At 39.6% G+C, this 26409-nt stretch overlaps 1 protein-coding gene across 2 annotated transcripts; it reads right to left on the bottom strand.

Annotated features, from left to right (window-relative positions):
- Positions 1 to 8797: 8797 nt before the first annotated feature.
- YTHDF1 (YTH N6-methyladenosine RNA binding protein F1) lies at positions 8798 to 26409 on the bottom strand. Of its 2 annotated transcripts, none has more exons than XM_054845385.1 (5): positions 25983 to 26409; positions 25534 to 25558; positions 23954 to 24033; positions 16060 to 17586; positions 8798 to 10297 (listed from the first exon to the last, which is right to left on the bottom strand). In XM_054845385.1, exons 1-5 carry the CDS (start codon positions 26007 to 26009, stop codon positions 10271 to 10273), a joined length of 1686 nt encoding a protein of 561 aa, XP_054701360.1. In that variant the 5' UTR covers positions 26010 to 26409; the 3' UTR covers positions 8798 to 10270. The 2 variants fall into 2 exon arrangements, with proteins under 2 accessions (XP_054701360.1, XP_054701359.1); XM_054845384.1 differs by having other exon boundaries at positions 15983 to 17586; positions 25983 to 26398.

Below are 26409 nucleotides of genomic sequence, written 5' to 3'. Positions count from 1 at the left end.
AATGTTCCATGACCACTCATGCCCCAAACAATCAATTCTCTCCTTTTTTCAAACAGAGCTGCTGGAATTCTGCTTTCTGTATTATTTCTCTCATTTTTCTGCTCTAATGGCGTTGGGCTTGGTTTTGTTTTTTAATAAACCCAGAAACTCCTTTCAGAACAAACAGTGCCAGGAGCACACACAGGCTCCATCTAAGTGGGGATGGAGCAGTTGTACGAGTTGTACGTATCCTGTGATCACACCACAGGAAGCCCGAGCATGACTATGCCAGATGGTGCTGACTGGGAGTTACACTCCCCATATCCTTCCCTCCATGCGTTCCGCAAATCTGCAGATGAATGGGAACGGCAGGGGAGGGACAGAAAGACTTTGGTTTGTATCTATTATCTTCGGTAAGAGTTTTGCAACTGATGCATATGGGAACAAATTGCAGGTGAATGGCACCTAAAAAACATCTAACTTTGCAGGGCTTTGTAACCTGAGAGCAGGGACATAAGAGAAAACTCCAGTCTTAGTCAGGTTGGAGTAAAGACGAGGTTTTTAACGGTGGTCCTTGAATTCACTGCTTGGTTGTTATACTGACGAGACAGACTGATTCTCAGCTCTAGGTACATCGATTCAAAAACCCCAGCCAGAGGGTTCCCCACCTTCTGGAAGTCATCTTACGGTGGCCACTAAGATTCAAGTTCATAAATCTGTGAGCTACTATTACCAAGCATGGTACAGGGTAACAAAAACAAAAGTAAATATCCTTGACTCCTGGAGCGTTCAGCACAAGGGAAAAAGAAACCCATCCTGACCGTAGAGCAGCAGAGGCCACACAAGTTAATGAATCTATTTGCCAGAGAAGGATGCAAAGCCCCGTGGGAGGTCACCAACAGACTCTGTGATGCACTCATACAATATACTACAAACCAGCTTATTTCACATGAATTTACTTCTCAGTTCAACAGGTGTTAACAACTGTTACATCACACCACCTCAGAGCGATCCACGTATATCTATAAGCTTAATTTAATGCGAAGGCCTCGCCCTGTCACAAATATCTCCACAAAGGCATCCTAAACATGCAGTTGGACCTATGGAAAGAGTCAAAGCACTGACTACTTTTCTGCAAGTTCTTGCAGGAGGGAAAGCCCATCCTTGCAGAACCCCCTTCTCACGGGTGGGCTGTAATGACCCTCCATCAGATGTGCTTTTACAGCACGGGCAACTGGGCATCACACCAGACCACTTCTCTGATGAAGGTTTTCTAAAAATGTGAAAAAGGGGTTGGGTGCTCTGCTCCGTACCTCTGAAAACAGTCTCTGATGTACACTGTGCCTGCCAGACCTCCTCCCTCCTCTGCTATTTCATTTTTGATCATCCCACATTTCTCTTTGTTATCATCATTAATACTTTTGATGCATTTCTTACAAGAAGCAGGGTGAGATTGCCAGCTAGTGGAAATCAGCAGTGTCTGGGGCTGTGCCAATTCACTTCAGCTCAGACACAGTTACCACCTTTTCATTTGCATGAAGAAAAAAGCAGAATTTCTTACCATACCTCTTTGAAGCACACAAATACAGATACGTGTATACATATCTATATGTAACATACACACTCATATACATAAAAGCTACTATCTAGTGGAGAAATCCCAATGTTTGTTCCAGAGTGTGGTTTCTTTAAAAAAACAAATGGCTTATTATGTGCAGAACATTCTTATTCTACTGAGGACGAGAAGTGCCGTGTAGAATGACGTCTGCGAAAGCTGCAAAACCAACTGCATCGGAAACGATGGCATTGGATCACCAAGAAAATCCATTTTCACTATCCAGGACCGTGGGGCTCCTGTTTGTACCACACTTATTTCCTGCGGGCAGAGGTGGCAGAGAGGCAGTGCCCATAAATCCCCTTCCTCTGCGATGCGACAGCTCTTGTAACTGAGCTTCCGACCAGACTGAACGTTTGCCGCAGTCACCAGGCTAGAGACGCTTTCTGCCCCTGGACAAACTTTACCAGACTGACTAATGGCACAGCTGGGTTCCTGGGAGTAATTCAAACGGCTTCTTTACTGTTACATGAGCAACAACCGAGGCATGCTTTAATAGCCAGGAGCCGCTCAGGAAAGCACACGTGGGCTCCTCACTGCAGGTGCGTTGGACACTGTGCACCACCTCTTTTCCCTTCCCTCCTCCTATCTTTCGACTTGTCACTAACATAACCACACCCTCACACTTTAAACAACAAATAAGAACAAAAAAAAAAAATCACAGAATTACTTTCACATTTGCCACCTTTCCCCTCGCTTTGCTCAGGTTTAGCTTCCCAGCCTCCCCAGCCGTGCCTTTCTGTTCTGACGGGGAGCTCTCATACGCTCCGCTTGCGGCAAGCTTCTCCACAGGCTTTCGACTACTAATGACCTCAATGCCCGGAGTATTACTGAATGAAAACCCGCTTACGTTCAACGACTGAAAAGCACAAAAGCACTGCTTCATAAACACCTCGTATCTTTTTACTTATCCTCTTCATTACCTCTGTGGGCCACTTGCTTCCTAGAGCATCAGTCCGAGAGGAGGAGGTGCTGAGAAGGGAAGGGGCTGTGTGCTCTCTCCAGTCCTTACGCAGGTCACGCTCACCGGAGCGGATGATAACTGCGTGTTTCTGAGGGGTTACGCCTCACAACCCACTCTCATTTCACCAGGAGGCTTTTGAGATTTAACAGGAGGAGCCTCTGTGCAATTTGTGATCTGCAGGTTCGCATCCCTTGTTGTATTTATTATTTAAAATAAACCCCAACAGATTAATAATGATAATTTAAAAAAACTGTCTAAAGAGCACTCTGTCTGCCAGTCTTTTATGAATACTCTCCTTCTAGAATTTATCTTCCACTATCACATGCTTTGAAATAACTGAATTAGCAACATGCAGTGTTTTCCCGTCCTCAGCAAGGTCAGTAAGTTCAAGAAAAATCTGAAATAATACCTGGCTCATAAAATCACTCTCCTTCCCCATCTAGTATTTTACTCGCTATGGGCAGATTACATTTCCCATAGGAGCTCATTAGTGCTGCTCTTTGCTCAGTATCAGGAAATCTTTTGGAGCTGTCTTTACTCCCAGCTGGTAAAAACTGCTTTTTGTTTCTTCTCCTGACTTACTGCCCACCACCCCCCAGTTCTGAAGTGCACATTTTTAGACAGACAGAGCTTGCGGACCAAAAAACCCCACCGTGCTTCTAACCTTGATGATGACAAACAAATGAACTGTCAAGTTACGTGAACCAAGAGTACAGCCACGGAACTGTGCGAGATACCCTTACCAGACCAACAGGTTAAGACGAGGAACTCCTGTTCCTTGTCAGAGCAATCAAGGGATTATTATGGTTTTAATGTATCAGTTGTAATTTCTGGTTTGCAGAGGTCAAATATATAAAACTAGAGGACACAAAGCAGTCTCCCTCACCTTCACTTTTAAAATGCTGCATACCTACTGGAGTGAGACGACATGCCGATACACATCCTGAATTGTTTCTTTTGTTCCAAATTTCTGTTGGCTCATCTAACGTTAATGAAAACGGCATAAATCGCTACCACCACCCCGGCTCCAAAGACTGAACATTGTGAAATAAGCTAGGTTAGTTAAGCAGGTACTACGTGTAAAACAAGGTGTAACCAAAACTCGCTGAATTTGGTGTAATTAAGCATACGACCTTCCAACTGCTGCACACAGCTCAGTCTCAGCAGGCTGCACTTTAGTATTTTGATTTAAAGGAAGCTCGCAACAAAGTTAAGCAGCCATTCACATGTGGACTGAAAAGGGTAAAATATGAAAAAAAATCCCTACAACTTGCCAGTGGTTTAAGCCAGAAAACCTCCTTTGGTATCGCAGAATATAACACCGTCCTAGAAATGGAGTCCTTACGGGCAACAGCATCCTCCCTAACATCTCCCCAACAGCGAGCAGCCTCCAACCTCTTCGGGCTGTTTTCCCCAGTCACTGCTCTATCTCGGAGCACCGATGGGAAAGTACGAAGTATCTCCTTTAAAGACTTGCAATCTTTAAGCAGAACTGTTCAAAAAATAACAGTTTTGTTATCTATCTATCCTGTACCTCCCTTCCAGGCTTTGTCCTCTCAAACCTGAGCAGCAGAAATGGGAAGGATCACAGCTTGCGTATATTCCAGAGCGCAAAAAAGGCTTTGCATGAATAAAACATCGGGAACAGAGGTCTAGAAAGTTTACCAGATAGTTGTACTTAACGCATTTCTAATTTTCACGCCAGATAGTGATAAATGCCACTGACATACTTCTGAAATAAAGTTGTTACAAGCCAAAAGATCAAAATACCTTGCCCTTCCACACAAGTGTTTGCGAGGGCTCCTGACAATCAGCTTATTTAAAAGTGGCCAAAAGCCTCTGCTGACAGTTCTCGAGTAGGTAAAAGCATTGGTTTGTTACAGACCTCTGAAGGGTCTTCCCCCTAAAAATCAAACTATCTGCACTCACATAATTGTATTCTGTCAATGTGTCACAAATTTATACAAAACAGATTTATATTAGAAAAGGATTTCCATACATACCAATGGGGTAAGAAAGCCAAATAATCTCCATAAATCCCTGGACCTTCCAAAATTCACTGTCTTTCCTGAATGTACTGATTACCCAGAAGTTTCACCCCAAAATGAGTGAAAAAGAAGCTACTCTGCTAGTAAATCTAACTTCACACTCGGTAAACCTGGGCCCACAGGTGCACATGGCATGGGCACAGTCTTTAATTAGAAAGTGACTCTTCAGTCAGGTGTAGACATTGATCTGCTTTGCTGCTTCGTTAGCCTAATGACACCCACCTCCTGCAACGTTCCATCAGAAGCGGGCTAAGCTGTTTCAGCAAAGTGCATTCAGTTGCAAGAATCAGTATGTTCGGTGTCTCTGCCGTCGCTGTTTTCGGCTAACTAAAACGTGCTGCTACACGAGAGCCAACAGCAGCAAGAACACTTCCTACATCGGTGGTTTCTAACTTCTCAAGGGTTTGCAGACCACTAACTTTCAGGGAGATGCAGAGCTCTCTCAGAGTTAGATGTTATCAACAATCAACTTGCTGAAGTTACAATTTGTAGATCCACAAGAGCACAGAAATCAAAACTGTGCTGCAGTTTACAGTAACGCTGTCAACGGGAACTTAGCAGTGTAGCAATACTTTAATGGAGGGACTACACAGAAGATATGAATGATGAAAAAAAGCTTCCTAATAATATACATATAGATTGATATGTCATTTACTGATAAAACTTTCTTCCTATCCTCACTTCACAGAATGGTGAGGGAAGGGGGGGGTGGGGGTGGAAATCAAGGTTGCTTGCGATGTGTATTACTGCCCAACGCATTGCATTAGTAATCTAAAAATACCTGGAGAACGCAGATTTGGCCAAACAAGTATTTACACCTCTTTCACGCTGTCTTCATTATTGAAACCACAGCAAAACACCAGATCCTACTGATTTAGCAGCAGTTGGACAACATTAGAAATGCATTTGGTGAAGACTTTACCAACTGTCTGTTGTCATGGTAACATCCCAGGTAAAAATAATTTCTTGAATAACTTATAAACAGACAGATGGCATAAAACCTCCTACGCTCTCCAAATTAAAGGAGATTCAGTAAAAGACAGTGTGGATGCCAGTTCTATAAAGTCCTGCATGTTGAAGAAAGCACGTCTCCAAGGTCCTCCTTGTGCTGTCAGTAACTCAGGAATATGAACAAAAGGGAGAGCAGGGACGTTACAGGCAGTAAAAAATGACACAGAAGTCAAGTCAGCACTCTTTTATGTAGGATTTCCCAAGGGATTACAAAGGTGCCCTGAAATTATGATCCTACATAAAATAAGGAAATTAATCCAGTATCATACCAGGGAACAAAAGCTGTTCCTGTAATTCCTAAAGCCCTGCCCTGCTTATACCCTTGCTAGGCAATGAAAAATATTACAGACTGTCATCACATTGCATATGCAATACATCATTACATATGCAATATGCAAGCCAATTTTAGAGGGTTTTTTCCAACACAAGGTTTCTGAAGACAGGAAAGCTGTGGAATCGGGAACGTTCACACACAAGACAATCCCCTTCACCCCAACATTAGGCCAACACGCCAATATACGTGAACTGGTAGTAGCACTGTGAGAATGATGTCAGCTATGAAACAGTCCATCGGACCGAACCACATTACTCATGAAATCCAAAATCTCCCTCTGCCAAGTCACACCCCAATTAAGTCATTTCAACATTTTGACTCAACTCTCTCACATCTAAAAATAGGCTGAACAAGAGTTGTTCTTTCTCAAAGGAACTGTGGACAAAGCAGGCTACAGCCGAGGTGGTTATCGCAGAAAAAGCCACAGCTACTCTCGCGCTGTTCTTGGGCAGCATCACAAATTCCAATTAAAAACCTGCGCTTTCCCAAAAATAGCGAACAGCTTTCTCCTAAAATGAGCAGATGCCGAGCACTGTTGTCAGAAAAAGCCAGAGCTTTTTCCAAGTGCAACAGATTGTTCAACGTAAAAGAATTCAAAGTACCTGAGAGAGCAGGAAAAGGAGCGTTAGGTCAACACACTCCCCCTCCCCGGGTCTGTTAGATACTCTTTGTGCTTCATTTTTGCATTTACCTGTTACTTTAACTAAGCTTCCCTTGCTCCCTTCAACTACTTTTCTCAACAGGTGTATAAGAAAAGGGCAGTAATATTACAACAGTTATTTTGCTTTCTAGTTTGTAATATCTTTGCCTACAAGGTTTTTATTGCCCACATTTACTGGAATTTCTGTCTTCCCTGGTCAAATAAAATCACTCATTATTATAAGAAAAACAAAGACATGCTCTGTCACGATTGTCCATGCTCTCTAGTGCACTGTGGTCAGTCTAATGCTAAGAAATAAACACTACTTTTTTTTTTTTTTTTGACTGAGATATCACTAATATCTTTGAGTAAACCCATTAATATCTTTCGGTAAGTTCTCCAAACAAAAATCAAGTATTTTGTAAAGAAACACATTTTTTAAAACCAGCAGTCCTTTAAAGGGTGAAAGGAAAGAAAAAAAATAGGATTTAAAATTTTACATCCCCTATTTCCATCTCCCAGGAGTGAATAACGTAAAACCTAAAGTCTGTCCTTAATTTACAAGCATGTTGTGTTATGGCAGAGCAGTAATTTTGAACATGAATTTGTTTATTTTTGCCTGTTTCTGTCCTTCCATCTCAATGTCGTTTAACTTGATCATTTTCTCTACAAGTTCAAGTCACTTAAAACCATCCCTCACAGCAGCAATCTCCATAAAGATTAACTATTCAGTACTATTACTTTTGGTGCGACTACCTACAAACGAATACGGTTTTTTCCCTAATGATGTAACATTCACAGCTTCAGAGCAGTACGATGCGCTGCCATCACCAACCAGTAATCGAACCAGAGAAATAATTTCACTTAACTCTGTAATCCGTATGTGGTACCACCAGCTACATTTGGCTTAAAAGTGGAAGGCAGCAGGAATACTGTCAAACACAATCTAAAAGCATTGAACAAAAGCAACTCATTTAAGGGGTGAATTTAAGCACAAATTCCAAAAGCACACAGGCAATTTATTTTACAACTATTACTTGGATTAAATAAAGAGTAAGACCTACAACAAAGTTATTCTACAACAGACATGGGAAGAATGCTTTTCTCCCCTCACAGTGCAATTAGAACACTGCAAAACAAAAAAGTGCAGCATCTCTTTAAATTGAAATGACAGTTGATTGAAAATCAGAACCACCAGCAGCCAGCATTTCCATTACCTAAACACTGAACATGGTCATAATGAAAGTGATTGATTTACCCCGTTAAATTTTCTCCCTGCTTAATTCAGCCAGTGCTGTGCAACCCAGCCGCAGCACGGCAGTGTCTGTAAGAAATCTCTGCACGCTGAAGCTGTTAAGACTTTTTTCTGCTACCTGCAAAGCCAGATAACAGATACAAAACACAGCATCACTCTTGTTAACAATATAGCCAAACTGGTTTCAGCTAAAGGCTCTCAATTTGTTGGGGGTTTTGCTGTTTGTTTGTTAGGGGTGTTTTGTGGGGTTTTTTAAGAAAATATTTACCTGAAGTCTATAGGTATATCACAGCAAAGATTTTTTTTTTTTCCCCAGCTCTAAAGAAAGAAATAAAAGTTGTGTAACTAACTTCTTGTCGGGGTCCAGATGGAACTGAATTCTTTTTGGCTCTGGAATCACCAGTTGCAAGTGTCCTGACATAACAACTGAAACTAACAGCAGGTGCTTTTATTAGATGATAACATGTTTATAAAATGCAGTTTTGCTTCAAAAAGTCAATTAAAAAAAGATACCAAGCCAACGTACTAAAGTTAGAGTTGGGAAATACAGCCAACTGCTGTAAAAGAAACCCTTCATAGCTTTACTTCTATTGGGAAAGTTCTTTTCTCATCCCGGTGGGCCATGCCTGCGATACAGCCTTCAGGAGGTTACAGGACAACTTCCAATTTTCTCCAGCTTCTCTACCACACAAGGAGAAAGGAACGTACAAGTGGCAGCCACTGTACGTGCATGTATTTCCTTTGAGGAATGGTGACAGTCAAAGCAGCTTAAATGTCCTCTGCGGAATCCTGCAAAACTCTGCCACAATTATCAAGTGTGCTGATAGCAAACACCTAAGTTATTTAATCAAAACACTTCTCAAATTAGACTTAATTCACGAGTCAGCATAAAGGGTGATCATAACATAGGAAGACAAGTAGAAATAGGGAAAAAATGAAAATGACATCAAAGTTGCTAAATATGTATTGTTTATTAAGGCTTGTATTCTCCTAGAGGAAAAAGTTAATCTGATGCTGTCCATTACCCCTTACAGGCAGTAACAGTCCAGAGACAGAGTTATACGTTCTAAATACAAGTCTAAATGATACAGATTAAACTTTATTTAAATTGGAGGTCCTTTTGGAGTAAATAGTATTCAGAAGATACTTGCTTTCTAATATAGTAAAAGATCCTCTACAATAAACACGTGCAGATTCAGTGTGCTAGAGCAGCGGACATGAGCACCATTTCCATGCTTTATTGGAACTCCAGTTGGTGACAGGTTCTCTGACAGTCCCCTCACTCCACAAAAACATGACAGCAAATTCAGTTTCTTAAAACAGGTTTTTTTACTCATCGAACAGAAAAAAATTAGACATACACACTGTCAATTTTAAACATCTGAGGCATAATCCATCATATTATCCGTACTATTAGTTCCTACGTTAAAGCTCAGCATTATTGGTATAAAAACTTTAAATGGCATTAGGATTTGGGGGGGTGGGTGGGAGGGAGTAATGAAGGGAAAGATTAAAAATGATCTGCAATTAACTAATAACACCTGAAAGCTGAAACAGGTTTAAACACATTGTCCAAAACCCCTGCAATGTTGATAGCATCACATTATTATTTAATTAAGCTACAAAAACCATAAAGCAGAATTATGGCTGAGAGAAAGCATCTCACTCGCTCTCGGCAGGATATGGTATAACAAATGCACACTGAAGCACTGGTTAACAGAATGTGAAAGGGAAATATTTTCCAGAGAAACAATTTCACTGACAATTTGATTTTCTACTAGACAGGAAAAAAACAACATGGCGCATTAGCAATTTTAAAAGTGTAATTGTACAGATAAATAAAGAGGCATAGCAGCTGCACAAAGTGATCAGAAATTTAGCTTTTTCATTTCGAAATTCTGAAGTGCAGTATCTTAAAAGTTTTTTAAATGACAAAATCAATGCACGGTTTCTTACTTCCGCCATGAAGAAAAAGGGTTTGGGAGGAGGATAAAGGAAGATTTGTCATGTATTCTCCATAATTGCTATATCTGGCTAGGAACATAATTTGTGCCAAAATAAAGTCTTTGGGAAGCACTGACACTTTAGTATGCTCATGTATAGGTCCACATTAGGTTAATATAACTGTTTACCAACTTAAAAAAAATAACAACAGACACACTTTTATTAATGATTTCTACAGAATTTTACATAGAAAAAAAAGATACAAATTAATGCAGATCCACTTGGGCAAAAATAAACTACAATGTACTTAAAGATGCGACAACTTAATTTCCCCTGCACGAGAAGATACATTGGAGCTGAAAGCTTTAGTTTGTCCTGATGCCAGGATACAGCACCAGTATACTTAAATTTTGTTTCTCATAGTCGAATTTAATATCAGTTCTAGTATATATATCAAACTGTATATGTTTATTCTTATTCTTATTGTTTGTTGCGATTCTGACGTTCCTGCAAAGAGAAAAAAGTTAAAAGTTAAGAAAGATTTTACTCAAATGAACAAACAAAAAGATTTTAGTCGTATAACAGCACTAATGCGATCCCAGACAATTAAACACTTTGTTAAAACATTGCTGCTACATTTTATAAATATATTTTATATACCTGACAAGCTGCCCAAGGACCTGATAACAATATTAAGCGCAGCTTCAAGTGGAACAGCTGAATGAATACCTTTGGTCACTTCAAACTGAGAGCAGGTGAAGGTCACAGTAAGAAAGGCATGGAATATCAACAACATTCCTAAGCAGAAACAGGACTTGCAGTATTCTACTTTCTGGATTATTTTAGCTACCGCAGTAGTAACACAACCAATACATGAGCAGAAAGGAGATGGTAGATTACTGAACTCCACAGAACCGGTGTAATTTTGAAGCATTCAAATGATTTTGGAATTTAGTCACATTCAATAATAGTAGGAATTTGAGCTCTCTAGAAACTCTGTTCCTAATTCTTCCTATCTGTTCAACTATTCTGGGTGGCACTGTGAAACACTTGACTAGTCAGGGGAGGGGGAAAAAAAACAACCAAACCATCATCAGGTGGAAGAAAAGTCATGTACCTTTGCGTGGTCTGATAAAAACCAGCACAGCTACACTGAACCATCCAAGAATTTCTAAGAGTCTTCCAGAGCACAGAAGCTGCAGGCTCTTTGAAATCTCTCTCAAAAGTTTCTGCTAACCCCAGATACTGAAAACAGATAAAAGTAATGTAAGGGATACCTGCAGGCATCCCTCAATTTCCCTAGGTTCACCCAACTTATGCTCTCCCAGCAGTAAATAGTCATGCCTCTGCTCTGATCTAGAGCAGAGGATTTGCACAGGACTTAACACAGGCAAGTCGAACAACACACAAACAAAAAAGAGGGGACTTTTTCAGCAATTGTTTCAGGAGCCCCATAAGTTGCAGAACATGCAGACGACAGCAAGACAAGTCAAATAAAATACGCTGCTGTATCTTTAGGCCAGTGCCCTCTTCCAGCCAGGACACCACGCTGACTGAGTAGAAGGGGTTCAGCCTTACTGTTTTCCATTTCATCCCAAGGGTGTTTAAAACAGACTGTTAGTGGAAAACTGGTATGTAGAGACTCTACTTTGTGTACTGTACTCAAACGCATCAATACGGCACCAAACCCTGTTTCAAGCAAGGGAATTGTGAAACAGCCTTAGCATAAATAGCAGTCAACTCCTAAACTAATGCCTTCAGATTTTACTTGTTTTGTGGAATCTTTCTGTATAAAATTAATCTTGGAATTGTTTCTGTTGTGATATAATGCTTATTTGCAAATATACGAAACATTATAAATGTAACAGACTGTATTTGTTACTTCAACTGGTCACAGCATAAAATCAGAAGAGTTTTTAAAAAATGAAATACATTGATTTCTGCCTTCAGACAGACTAATATTAATATTTCAATTTTCATAACAAAATTAAGTCAACAAAGTCTCGTATAAATTCTTAATCTATGATTTAAGAGGGAAGTAAAAGATACCAAAATTGGTTTATCAAATCAACAGACTGTATAAAGTGGTATAATTTGTTTAAAAAACCCCCTATATTCCTCCTATCTTTTAACTGCTGATTTATGATGAACTGTCAATGAAACTTATGGCTGCCTGATAGTTCAAACAAAAGGTGGTTAGAAAGAATCTAACTGAATTGTATCAACGCCATTTTCAGGCTTCCAAACAATAATTTTTTCCATCATACTTCCATTTCTAAGGTGGCAAATCCCCTTTACTCTGCTTCACTGCCCTACCACGTTCATCAGCCCATTGTCTCCCATTGCCACCTTACAAAACGTAGTTTTAGTTTTCTATGTAGTCATCCACTGACCCTCATAATCCCACTTTCTTTAAAAGTCAGAGAGTTCCATTCTCATGGAATAGTCTCACATAAATAGAAGAGAGGCTAGCATCTGTGACTCCTGCCTGGTACCAAGAAAGTATGCTTATGGCATTCAGAGATTCAGCTGAGGCTTTGTAATTCAGTAAAAAGTGCTATTTATTGAGCAAGTTAAGCAGTTCCTCCTACCTTGCTGCTTGCTTTCTCTCTCAGGGGCTAATCTGAGTCTTCCTTTTTAAAAGTGTCTGAAACCATATAAACTGAGAGGGAGGAAACCAATGCAACAATTCGTGCTCTTGAGCATGGCTCTTTTAGAAGCTCTAACTCTCAAATTCTCTTCCTTACTAGTGCTATTTAGCACGACTGCAAGCAAGTACCAGCAGTTTTGTAAGCAACTGACAAAGCTTTGTTCATTTTGGTTCTGAAGATCCATCTGGAGCCTTCATATTTTCTCTTCTCCAGGGGAATTCTCCCATATCTCACAGGGGAGTTCCTGTTGCATACTTCTGCTTCGTGATATTAATAGGTATAGTCTTCAGACACAGGAAAAACTGGTTTTCACAAAACCTGCAGAAACTTTTGTTTGCTTCACCTCAGTCTGAAGTAGCTGTCAACCTTCCTACTAAACTTTATTTGTTAAGGTCAGTGGGATGAAAGCATTCATCTTCTGACACAAAAATAGAAATGCTATCTTTATATCAGGAAACACAATTAGTATCAATCTTAAAATAGAAATGTTTTTTCATTACAAATTTGGAGGAAGGACAGTATTCCATCCTTAAGAGTTCTGTGTCAATGAATGTCTTCACAGAAAGCATACTGAAAGGAAATACACAATGCTAGAAGAAAATGAGTATTTTCTAAGTGCCAACATGCACTAGCTAACACTTGACAATATTTAATCACCCAAAAGGAGAAACTGTAAGCTTGGTGATTCAAGGGCTGAGATAAGACTGCTCAGCAATTCCAGCACAATACCAAGGTGCAGACCTCGGATAGCTGAGTGCCTTGACACAGATCACAGGTGATAGCACAGAAGTTCATGGAAGCTGGTCTCTTTGTGGACACCGTAGTGGCCCTGGAACTGACTGGAAAATGCTAGGAGGGTCAGGAGAGATTTCATGCCACTCGCTTCTTTGCTATTTCATTCCAGACACCAATATCCTTCTATTACTCCTTTTCTGGGTCACCAGACCGGGATAAATAGTTTATTACTATGGCAAATGAAAAGCTGGACTTACATCCCAGCACAAACAAATCTTCTCTCAATTCTAGATGATGATACAGTCCTTAAACAATGTCGGTAACACTGACGAATCTTTGGCACTGTAGTGAATTTCATCCAGCAATACACCTGCCTAATCCTCATCTGATTATTTGTGTTCCTAGATCAGTTAAACTCAGAGAGCACACACTGAAGCTTACACTGCATACATTAGTTAAGGAAATAGCATAACCATCTAGAGAAAAGAATGGAAGTGCTAGTGGCTTGCATGGTACAGATTACATGAAGTTATTCTTCCCCACTAAATATTTATGTATAAATGAAATTAAAGAATTCAAGCTCTCCATATGTAGATTTTTTTTAAGAATTCTAGCCCTTTGTAATCACAGCAGTGGTGAAATGGAAGCACAAAATTTCAACACATAATTTTCCTGCTAAAGAGAGTATAATGAATCAAAACCACTGCAAATTGAAAACCAATTAAGATGGCACATATACAAACAACCATCTGAAAATGTCAATTAGGTCATAAGATACTGGCAGTAAGATTCTTCAAAAATTATTGTCATAGGAAAGTTAACTGTGCAACAGGAAGGCTTCAACTTCAATAGCACAAACTTCTCAACGGTAAGAAATTTAAGTGTGTACATATCCTGCAAAAAAACTCTTCTAGTAATCAGTAGGAGTTCTAAAATTTATTTAGCCAATGAAGGGGAAAATACTAACTGTCCAGACAATAGTTTTATAGAATGCAATCGACAAGCAGGATGTTATTTTTTCATTCCCTCGCTGTTGAACTGCTTTACCTCTCTAGCACTGTTATCTTCCTCAGTGTACTTCAATTGTCTGTATATTGTCCTATTTTCTAAGCTATTTGGAGGAATCTAAATGTTAAACTAGACTTCAGAGTTTATTTTCTAAATGCATCATACACGCTAGAGCCTCAGTTTTAAATGAGGCAGAAAAAACGCATTATTTTGAAAAACTGATCCTGTTATAAAGCAGTGACCTGGGTAAGAATATTGAATCAGCACTTGAAATGAAGGTGGGAAATAGTTGTGCATATGAAAACCCAAAGCGGGAACAGCCCAATAGCTGAACATCAGCTCCCTGAGCTACTACAAAGCAAAGCACCTTCAGTATGCAGCCACCCAGGTCTTCCTCAGGCCAGTAAGTTCACTGTTCAAGACTAGAGCTCCTATCACTACACGCTGTAAACACTGGAGAAAGGAACCCAGGCCTTTTGACTTATTCAAGATTCTCTCCTATGTAAGGGAACACCTCTCTTCAAGATATAGGTTGCATTAAATATTGAATTGCTAATTGCCTACTGAAGAAATGAAGTGTTGAAGTAAAGGCTTTTAGGTTTTTGCTTGTGGAACCCAACAGGAATACACAAGAAAAACTTCAAATCTTAAGCTCTCTTTCCCTGCTGTGTTGAGGTATGCTATGTCATATCTGACAGGTAGGAAAAGCTGAGCTAACAAGTTCTTAAGACATTGATGTCCTTTTGCCTCATAATTTAAGGGTACATTCTATGAAGACAGCTTAAAGCAATTTTATCTACACTTTTAAATGGCAAACCCCCCTTTAGAATGGCAACTTCAATTTAAGCTCCAGGAATATGCATTAAGTTTTTGCTTCAAAAACATTTTGAAACAAGCGTGAGCTGCACTAAACTAGCCTGTCAAATAAATGCTTTATTTGAAATGCTATACAAAAAAAAAAGTTTATGAAACATTATCAATATCAAGCAACTTTAAGTGTTACTTAGCTAGTAACTATTATTAACATATAGTTATTATTAATTTAAATATATTATTACTAACACCTATTATTTTGTCAGGCCATTACTTCTAGACTGCCTAATTAGAGAAAGGCATTCTTAAAACTGAGGTCATGGGATGGGTATGGACAAATGTCTCTTGTGGTAGACTTAGAGCCATGAAAGCACACATAAATTTTTACTACACTTTCCCAGTTACTGCCCATATTTCTCCTATTACATCTTCACTCAAAACTTCTTTTCAAGAATTAGTAGACAGATTAGACCTGGGAACTGAAAACTTTTATTTACCCAAATAATAATACACGTGACTTCAGCAGCAGAAACACGATCTTTCTAGCACTATTCCAGCAAATTTATGCAACTCTTTCTTTTCCAGAGAGAACAACTGAACAAACAAGATCAGGCTTCTTGCTCTGAAAGGTGATGTACAAATTTCAAATGCTAACACAAGTATCTACTTTGATAGCCCAGTTCCAGTCAGTGTTAAAACACCTCATATTTATAAGGCAAAAAACTTAAGTGGCAATCATTGGCAGAATCCAATTCTGAAACAGAAACTATTTTCTAGTTTATTAACCATTTAGGATAAAAAAATAAATCAAACTCCAAAACACTGAACGTAATGTCCTTTTCCTGCATTACTGTTTAGCTTTCTGCTTTAAAACTCATTGGCTACGAGCTTGTCACAGACAAATAAGCATCAGTTTTTGTGTTGTTAAACGCACATAAAACCATCAAGTTGAGATGTATTAAAAACATTTTGAATTCCTACTTACATTTTTTCCACCATAGCAGCCTTCACATTTCATTTTCCCCATATCTGTGTATAAAATAAATTTTTTAATAAGTTTACCTTCCGCACCACCTCCTCCTCTTCTTGGCGCTTTTCATAATGAGAAAAGTCATCAAAGATGGAGGTCGTGTGCTTGTAAGTAGCAATAATTTTAAGCACTTGTTTTGCTTTTTCTAAGGGCACCTCCTGTGTATCACGGGAGTTTGTAACGGGTTTGTTGTCATTGTTCTCCAGCCTGATGTGTCGGAGCTGGTTGTTGGGCACATCCTTCACAAAGATCCACTTGACATCAAATTTCCCCTTCCACTTGTCCTGAGACCAGACACCTGCACTGGTGCCATAGTCCACAGGTGATTTCATCTCTGCTACTCCGCAGAAGTGTCCGCTGCCATTGACACTGAATAACAAGTAGACTGGACCCTTGCTATTCATGGACCGAAAAGCACTGTCCAGGCGTTTGTTACCATGTTCTGTACTACACCAAATAGAATACTTAATGGAACGATGAATATCATCCTCAGAATAGCTCTTTATTATGAACACACGTCCATTTTTAAGGTTCCATTCAAAATCTTTAGGGTTATAGCTGTGAGCAGCTTTCAGTTTTTCAAGAACAGGATGGGACTCGCCACTTGGAACAGGGTTAGGCTGGGTACTGCCAGCTGAGCTGCTGTCGTTACCAGTTCCTCCACTTTGGCCAAAAGCTGCATTTCTGTTGCGAGGAGCTACCCAGCGATTTTGGGGTGGCTGCTGAGGGGTCTGATACTGCGGCTGAGTCAATGGAGGAGGCTGAGTTGGAACAGGCTGAACAATTTGTTGCTGTGGCTGTGGGACAGACTGAGGAGAAGGTATCTGTTGGGGGGCAGGAACTTTTGCTACAGGACCCTTATTGTCCCAAGTACCTATGTCCATATTATGCTTTATAGGTGGAGGAGGCAATGCTCCCCCAATTACAGGTCCGGTTTTCGTTTTCATTTTAGGCTGTGGTTTCGCAGGCTTGCTAGCTATAGCAGCCCAAGAAGTTGGTTTAGATACTGGCAAGTTTACATTAGATCCACCATTACCAGAGAGGGCACCTGTCATCCCAGCACTGTTGACAACAGAACCTACTGTTTTCACCGCTGAAGTTGTAACATCTCCACCAATCTTAAGTCCAACCATTCCCTGTTCAATACTGTTCATTCCAGGAGCTTTGTTTAACGTATCGTTATGAAATCCTGTTTGTCCATCCACAATGGTACCGCCCAGTGAACTAGGCGGGTAGCTGTAGCTGCTCCCATATGCTGAACTTTGAGTCTGCTGTCCCTGGGATCCGCTTGTTCCCCAAGCTGAGAAGGCAGGATTTTCAGGGAAAAAGTTAAACCGGTGTTGATAGATATTATTTCCCAGACCCCCAGGCTGTCCAAATACAGCATCGTGCATAAAATGATGATCTCCATTACTGAGCTGTCCATAGGTGGTGAGATATGGGATAGGAGGATCTCCTCCTGTAGACCATGGTGCTTCACTGAGAGAATAGGGGAACCCAATAGATGGTGGATAATAACTGGACAGATAAGGATCGGTCATTGATGGATAGCTACTGTTCTGTTAAAGAGAAAAAAAAGGTAACTTCAGATATTAAAACCCCCTTCATTTATAAAGAGTCATAACACTGTTCATCACCAAACAGAAAAGAACAATAGAGACAAGGTAATTTAATTTCTAATCACAGATCTTAGTTCACACTCCAACAAAGATTCAGGGCTAAAATGCAGTATCTGGGCATTTCTAATACACCCCAGAACAAGTGGCTCACAATGAGGTTAGTATTTGAGATCTTGCAACCATGTAAGCTTATTTAGATTACTAAGGGTATTTAGTGGCTTCTTCTAGAATTGTTAAATCTCCCAACACCCCAAAATATTTCAAGAAACTCATAACAACATATTTTGTGTCTCACAGAACTAAGGATATTTAGTATTTCTGAATTGCTACATGGGAGAAGTTTTTGAAGAAACTACTTTTATATGACAGCACATATAACAGAAAATATGATGAAAGTCCTCATTACAGAATTGTTTTGAGGGGTCAGCAGTCCCCGACAAGCAAAACATACCTGAAGTGGTTAATTTTCACAAGAAGCTGGGAGGGGACACAGCCAGGACACTGACCCAAACTAGCCAAACGAGTAACCATGGATGCTATCGCACAGGTTATCCATGAATGTGAAACATGTGCTTCAATCAAACAAGCCAAGCGGTTAAAGCCCCTCTAGCATGGAGGATGATGGCTGAAATATAAATATGGAGAGGCCTGGCAGATTGATTGTATCACACTCCCGCAAACCTGCCAAGGGAAGCACTATGTACTTACAATGGTGGAAGCAACCACCGGATGGCTGGAAACATATCCTATGCCCCATGCCACTGCCTGGTACACTATCCTGGGCCTTGAAAAGCAAGTCTTGTGGTGACAAGGAACCCCAGAAAGGATTGAGTCAGACAATGGGACTCATTTCTGGAACAACCTCATAGACACCTGTGCCGAAGAGGTGGACCATTGAGTGGGTCATATGCCCTATCATGCACCAGTCTGATTTCAAGAAAATTGAACAATACAATGGACTGCTAAAGACTACACTGAGAGCAATAGGTGGGGGGACCCTCAAACATTGGGATACGCATTTAGCAAAGGTCAGCCGGTTAGTTAACACTCAGGGTGTCTATCAATCGAGCCCAATCAAAACTTCCACGTGCTGTAGAAGGGGATAAAGTCCCTGTAATGCACATGAAGAATGTGTTGGGGAAGACAGTCTGAGTTAGCCCTGCTTCAGGCAAAGGCAACCCATCCATGGGATTGCTTTTGCTCAAGGACCTGGGTGGGTGATGTGGAAGGATGGGGAAGTCTGATGTGTATCTCAAGGGGATTTGATTTTGGGTGAGAATAGCCAATAAATTAAATTGTATGATGTTAATTGCTAAATAACCCTGCTACTGTATGTCATCACTACTACAATTGCTATATGCCATATCTATGGTATTACAGTAAAAATCACCCAAATTAATGAAGAATGAATTTTGATGAAACCAAGCAAAGTACAGCAACAATGGAACTAGAACTGACTTCAGCAACTGGCACCCAGCAACTTCCTCAAACCCACAGACCGTGGGCATGGGCCACGCCAGATACACCAGCCACAAGCACCAGATGCAGCATGCAACAATCCAACAGCACACACCATCTCTCCTGCCCTGAGAGACTGTTGTGACAGATGGCACCGAAAGTAACGGACTAAATGAACTCAACAGACATTTTAAAGGGATGGCCCATAGAGAAAGGGAATGCTATCTGCATGCATATATATGTGTGTGTGTGTATATATATATATATATATTAGACAGGAAGAGTGGTGGTGATTAATTGGAAAGTGTAGGATACAGGCATGACATAGATGGTATAGAATAAGGGCTGGATAATGTCCTAGTTTTCGGCTGGGACAGAGTTTTCACAAGAAGCTGGGAAGGGACACAGCCAGGACAGCTGACCCAAACTAGCCAAAGGGGTATTCCATACCATATGACATCATACTGAGTATGTTAAGGGGGGGCTGGAACTGCTCAGGACAGGCTGGGCATCAGGTTCCAGGTGATAAGCAAATTGTATTGTGTATCATTTGCTTTGTATGTTCTTTTATTAGTATTGTTGTTATCTTCCTCTTCTTTTGCTGTCCTAGTAAACTGTCCTTATCCCAACCCATGAGTTTTACCTTTTTCTTTCAATTCTCCTCCTCATCCCACCATGGAGGAGCGAGCAGGCAGCCACGTGGTGCTCAGCTGCCAGCTGGGGCTAAACCATGACAAGTGGTAAAACATGCAAAGGCTACTTCTGACATAGACTGGACCACAGTGAGATTACATGCTAAGAAGCATGCCAAGTTTGCTGTAAGTAGAGCTAACAACTACAAACGGAAATTAAGGTGACTGGTATACTAGAGACAAATATATGCAAATATGGCATATGATATATGCCATCCAAACTGTTTGAGAAAGACCCTATTCAGCCTTTTGCAAAAGCCTCTTCCTCCCTCAGTAGTGAAGTTACAAACGTGCAAGACTGTTTCTACTGTCTTTCCAACCGTGCCATATTTTCTACTCTATGCAACTAAGAGACTGACCAGTTATAAACCAGTATATCCCCCTCTGAAATTCTAGCTTTTCCTCCCTTTCAACTACTTCTTAGACCAAACTGACAAGCCTTTCCTTCCACTCTAAATCTTCTGCTGACATCTGATTTTGAAGCGTTCTGTATGTTTCTCATATTCAACAATGCAAAAGAACAAATACAGAATATTTTAGAAACAGGTTTTATTCCTCTTTAAATAAACTTGAAGCATATATACTGGAGACCTTCCAAACTGATGCTCTAACTGTAATTAACAGTGAGGGGGAGGGAAGGTCAACACCTCCTGTTAATGAGTCAAACAGTAGCTAGCCTCTCCTTACTCATGGAGAAAGATTATTTTAAGAAGAGGAACTAAGATTTCTTTCAAACTGCAAGATTTCAAACTTAAAAAAAAATATATCTGCAAAACTGCACTGGAACTTTAGTAATTTTTCCAAAAAATCATATTATTTCTCAGCTCATTCAAAAAATGAAGTAAAAAATGTGAAGATAAGTGTAATACTGAACTGAAACAGAGGCATCTTTACTGCTCATTTTTTAATGACTCCCTTCCATGACACCCCAAAGCCAGAGTAATTCAATATCCTTACTTTCCATATACAGAATAATACCATAAAACGCCTCCAAGATTTACATACAGTACTGCAACCACTTGAGATTTAAACAGCCTAAATCCAGTGGTTTTGGTTCAAAAGAAATAATCTCTGCCACTATTCATGCTGCCTTTATTTACATGCAAATTCTATCATTAACAAGAGGTACACAATCCACCTTCCTAAGGGATGATCCTCTAAAGTGCATTAAGTTTTCTTAGACTCCCAAGCTAAAACAATCAATATTTAGCATATAGAAATGTCATTTTTCTGAAAGACTTTACTTTGAGATTGTTATGTATTATACCTTAAAGTGTTAATATTAAGAGAAATGTAAAAACAAATGCACAAAGGGAGGAGACATAAGTATCTCTGAAGAATTATTTATATTCATATATTCTACAGATTTAGAATTTATTAAGAGCAATAACAATAAGTCTAGAGAAAGCAGGTGTTTTGTCCTAAAATATTTCTGCTAGAGGATTCTAGACAATTCTTGAGACTGTCACCTTCTGTCACACAGCCTGTAAAGTTTCCAGAAGAATTCTTACAAGATTAAAGGAAAGTTTCAGCAGACATCCTTACAAAACATTTGATCTATTTTGCCTGGCTTTATGCCAGAGTGTGTAAAAGAAACCCTGACAGAAGTTCTTCACTGCAACAGCAGAACATCTATTTCAACAAACTTATCCTTGACCTTTCTGCACCCTTCCATATTTCTTAATTAATTTTTAATTAAAAAAACAAACAAAACCCAAACAAACTCAACCATTATGTTCGTGGGAGAAAGGAAAATTCCCTTCCCAAAAGTATGCTGCTTACTAGTAATTCCCTAATTTTGGTTCTGGATGACATCACATTGGGGACGCCTTTCTGCTTTCAGAATAACTTTGTATATGAATACTCTACTTCACTCAGTTCCCTTTGCACTTAAAAGTACTTTTAGTGTACTTTATAACAAAAACCTATAACATCTCAAATTTGATCTGTAGTAACTACTGCTACTTGGATACTAGAACCTTTATGGAAAGAAAAGGTGGCAGTAGTACTTAGGAGCAGTTTTCAACAGAAATATGGAAGACAATTATATTTTATTTGCTTATACAACATGCTCAATACTAATTTTAAAGATTAATATGTATTTTTAAAAGATGAAATTAACACAATATTACCAACCTACATTTGATCTTTGATGTCAAATATTGTTGCGTCAGCTAGGGTTTTAATTTCTTAAGTATTTTTCTAATTTCTTAAGTGTTGGGTTTTTTTAAATATCCAGTCAGTTTCAAATCTTTTTTTTAAGTTGCTTATAATAATTTTAAAGGGCTGAATAAATCTAACTAGATAATAAGGCTTTGTTCAGAAACACGGTTGTCTTCAGTACAAAATCTCACAGTCCTAATTAACGCTACTGTCACTTTTCACTTAAAATTGTAAGACGACCAACACAATTGTTCCTCGCAGCATGCCAATTTCTTACTGCAGCATAAATAAATCGGTCAGTGGAGCTACACTTTCACGTAAAAAAACTTTATTAAAATTATGGAAATTCTAACAGTTATAGCAAATTTTCTATTCAAAGCTAACAAATGCGCTTGTTGACAGCCAAGACAAATTTCCTAGAATTAAACTATAATAGATGGTTCTACAGTTTTTCTATATTAAGTGTAATGTTCAGTATATTTCACATTAGAAAAACATACCTTGGTTTTAAGTAATTAAAAATTACATACACGTGCAATGAAGTGGAATTTCAGAAAATTAGAGAAAGGTGAAAACCTCAATTTTTTTTGAAACTAATTTTGCATTATAAAAGAAAATTTTACTTCCTTTTTTCCCCCACAAGTTTCCTGCTTTTATACCTGCTACAGTACATTAAATCAAGAGAAGAAGGAATGTTTCCCATTAAATCATTTTAACTTTGTATAAATCTGGAGAACACATCTATGCTGCAGAGGACTACGAAGCTTAGCTCAGGAGCCAGAACCCACACAGTGCAGAGCTCAGATGACAGTTCATGCTGTCATATACACACTTGTCCTGACTTCCATAGTGGTGTGTCTCAACTGCTTCCAGGATGGAAACAAGCTCAAGTACATCTATATTGTGCTAAAGTTTGCACCTTTCCCAAAAGCCGCTATGATCCAAAACAGTTCCATCTATCTGACTGCCTAACAAAAATGTTTAATACACTTTGAAGATAACCAATACACAGTCCATGAACTGATACTGTTCACTCTAGTGTTCATGTTCAAGATTAAAGCACAACTTTCACAAATGGAAGAGAGCACCACATCATACGCTATTCTTTCTAGCATGTAGAATAATTTTGTTTTGCAAGCAAGTTCAGTGATATGACCAATATTAACACTGGCTTCTATCAGTTTCAGGTTGAATTATAAATTTCCCTTTCAAAACATAACGCTTAGTCTTTCTGCCAAGAAATAATGATGTACCTCTGGGTAGGCATCTCTTTCTCTCTGAAACGGTATTTTATATTTGTGAAATAAAACTTTTTGCATCTCCTTTTTCTATACATTTTGCTCATTTCAAAAAGTTGAATGTTAAGTCAAAAACTACTTCAATTAGAAGATATTTTCAATTATAATGCTATTTAAGTCATGGATGTTGATTTAGCATACATTACAACAAACTAGATTATATTGAGAGCTTACATTACAGTGCCTTACTCTTAAAATAACGTATTTTTAATTCTTAAGATATTTCAGAGGACTTGAAAGAACAGTATTTGCTAAGTGTAAAAAACAAATAGGACAACTCTACAAGCTCTACAGAAATCATCGAAACCAAGTTTCAACTAAACTCGTTTCTAGGATTATACAAATCGGGAGAGCCCAAAAGTAGAACCTTCAGACTCCCACATGCAACTCATCTATCAAAGAACTCTAAGATCAAATAGTCTGTCACAGTCCGGCCGTATCAATAACCTGCAATTTGAGGAGCAATCAGCAGACACTAGTTGGAGCATTAACTTCATTTTCACTTGCGGCCATCTGGATATGCAGAGTAATATTAGCTTTGCGAGCACAAATGCTAGTTGTATTACCAAGTAACACAATATGCTAGTCATTTCTTTTTCCATTTCTATTTAAGGAATTTGCTCCCTCAACACAATCCTATGAATTGAGTGCCAACAGCATGGCTAAGAAAAAAGCCTAAGTTAAAAATACACTAACCTGATTTGACTGCCCAGAAAGGTAAGGTTCAAAATCGTTGTCATGAACTGTATCCTTCTGATGTAACGAACCATTTTGTACTAGAAGAAAAAGGTTGCAATATATTATAACACCGCTTAGTAGCATTTTACTAAAGATTTCCATCCTATGTTATTTTATCAAAAAGCTGTATATCTTATTCATAGCATGAAGACTCAGAAAAAGACCAAGAGATGACATTATTCCCCCAAAAAGTTTCTCTTTATATTATTGCTTACAAAACTAAATTTGAGTAAATTATAAAAAAAAAAAATAATTATACAGTCAAAAGTGAATAGGCAACTCATGGGAACTACCTCTGAATAAAATAGTAAAAATTATTGACAAGAATTTTGGGAAACAGCATCCATTGTTCTGGTCTATAATTAAAACTCCCAGAAACTAATTCACAGTTCTCTCAGCATGTATTATTCACTGTTTCTTTAACTTAAAGTTGGCTAAAATAAGATGAGGTTACATTTAATTATGAAATAATGATGGCTAAGTACCTTGATATCCTGACATTTTCAGGAAAATTTAAGTCTCAACTTTCTCATGTGTAAAATAGAGATATCTGCCATAATCAAAGGCCTACTTAAGCATAAATTAATGTGTGAAAAGCATTCAAAATCCATTACTGAAAGATACACAAAACCAAAACTGTTATTGGGTCACTTGAATAATTTCCATTGTTTGCTTTAAAGTTAAGAAAATAAGGTCAAACACATTATGTGATACGTAAATAAAACAACTATTTCATAGAACAGCTGAACTAAACTAAAAGTAACACTACACCAAATAGGATGCTTAGCAAACAAGTCTGGGAATTTACCAGAATATTTCTGCAAAGTTTGTCAGGGAGAGGTAAAAAAGCATTTACAAACATAGGAAATAGTCTCAAACTTTCTGTAACTACAAGTAGCTGGAGTTTTAAGGCAGGTTAAGATACATTAAAAAAACATTTAGAGTTGAATATTGTTAGTTTCTAAGCCTAAACAGTTACATACTTATTAGCAATCCCAGTAACAATCAAGGTATTTTCTCAGATGACTTGATGTTCAGTTTAACTTCAAACGAAGCACGGGAGTTATCATAAAAAGCTTATTAACTCATCAGAAGTTAACTATTTTTGATTTAAAATTCCTTAGATAATGAAGTTTGTAGACTTATACATGACAACTAGTGCATGTATCAGTCAACAGCAGATCAGTAACACAATTGTATTCATATAGCAGGATGAGAGTATGTAAAAATAAATATTGAATAGGGCATATCCTTGTGACTTTATGTAGAAAACTGCTTTAAGGAAATGAAAAGCATGATTATATTTAGTATTAACACATCGTCCTTCCCACTGTAAACTCCGTAGCATTAAGTGGGATGCGAGCAAGCTTGTACAAATAACAGTTTATGTTATTTTTTTAAACAAAGCACAACTTCCTTTGTTTCAGATGTTATCCATAGGGATTAAGAGCAATACCTTTCTGCTCACCTACAGGTACCTGCATAATTCATTTGTTACAACAACAATTTAGATGATCAGATCTCAGCATGATCCTCACCTTTATTATCCTGTCCTTTCGGCCTCTGGGAAACCACGGCACATGATTGGGTAAAGAAAAGAAAAAAAAAAGAAGAAATAAAAAAGTTAATTTTAGAAAAACGCTTATATTGTCACTGCAAAACACGCAGCTTTTGAGGATGGATAAAAGGCTCATAGAAACAGCTAACAACATATCAGGGTTTGTTTAAACTGGGATTGAGGAGTATGTTGAACGTATCACTCAGCACTGGCCTCCCTTGGAAATGGCCACGGCCCTCGAAAGGCAGTGGGAACGTGCTGTGCCCACGGGGGGAAGTTAACGAGGAAGATTAAGCTCCAGCGATGCCGGGAGGGAGAAGAAAAGCCTCTCCGGGGACAGACGCACGCACCGGCCTGCAAGAGAACACCCCCCCACCCCCGCCCCCGGGTGGGGAGGAGGCAGGCCCCGCGCTTCGTTTCGCCACTTACCTGAGGGTCAACGCTTGTGGCAGACATAATTCATGTACAGGGCCGCCGTGGTTCAGCAAAGAGGGCTGGGGGAGAAGGCAGAGCCGCTCGGCGGGGCGCGGAGCACCGGGGCCTGGCGGAGGGGCGGCGGCAGCTCCTCTCCCCTCAGGCGGCGGCCGGGGAGGGGAAGGGGCCGGGGCCGAGGGGGAGGGAAAGGGGCCGCTGGCGCGCGCGCCGCCGCTCGGCGTCTCCTCAGGGGACCCGGGGGACGGTGGGACGGTAGGCCGGCGCCGGTCCCGCGCCTCGCCTCACCCTGCCGGCCCCGTCTCTTCACATGCCCCCGGGCCGCGCCGCCCGGGCCTGCCCGCCACCACCGGGCCGCAGCGAGGGATGGAACCAGAGCCTCCAACTCCAATGGCGGCGGGCGCCGGGCTGCGGTGACGTCAAC

Source organism: Grus americana, chromosome 17 (assembly GCF_028858705.1).
Source record: "Grus americana isolate bGruAme1 chromosome 17, bGruAme1.mat, whole genome shotgun sequence".
NCBI lineage: Eukaryota > Metazoa > Chordata > Aves > Gruiformes > Gruidae > Grus > Grus americana.
This window is presented reverse-complemented; position numbering and strand designations above follow the sequence as displayed.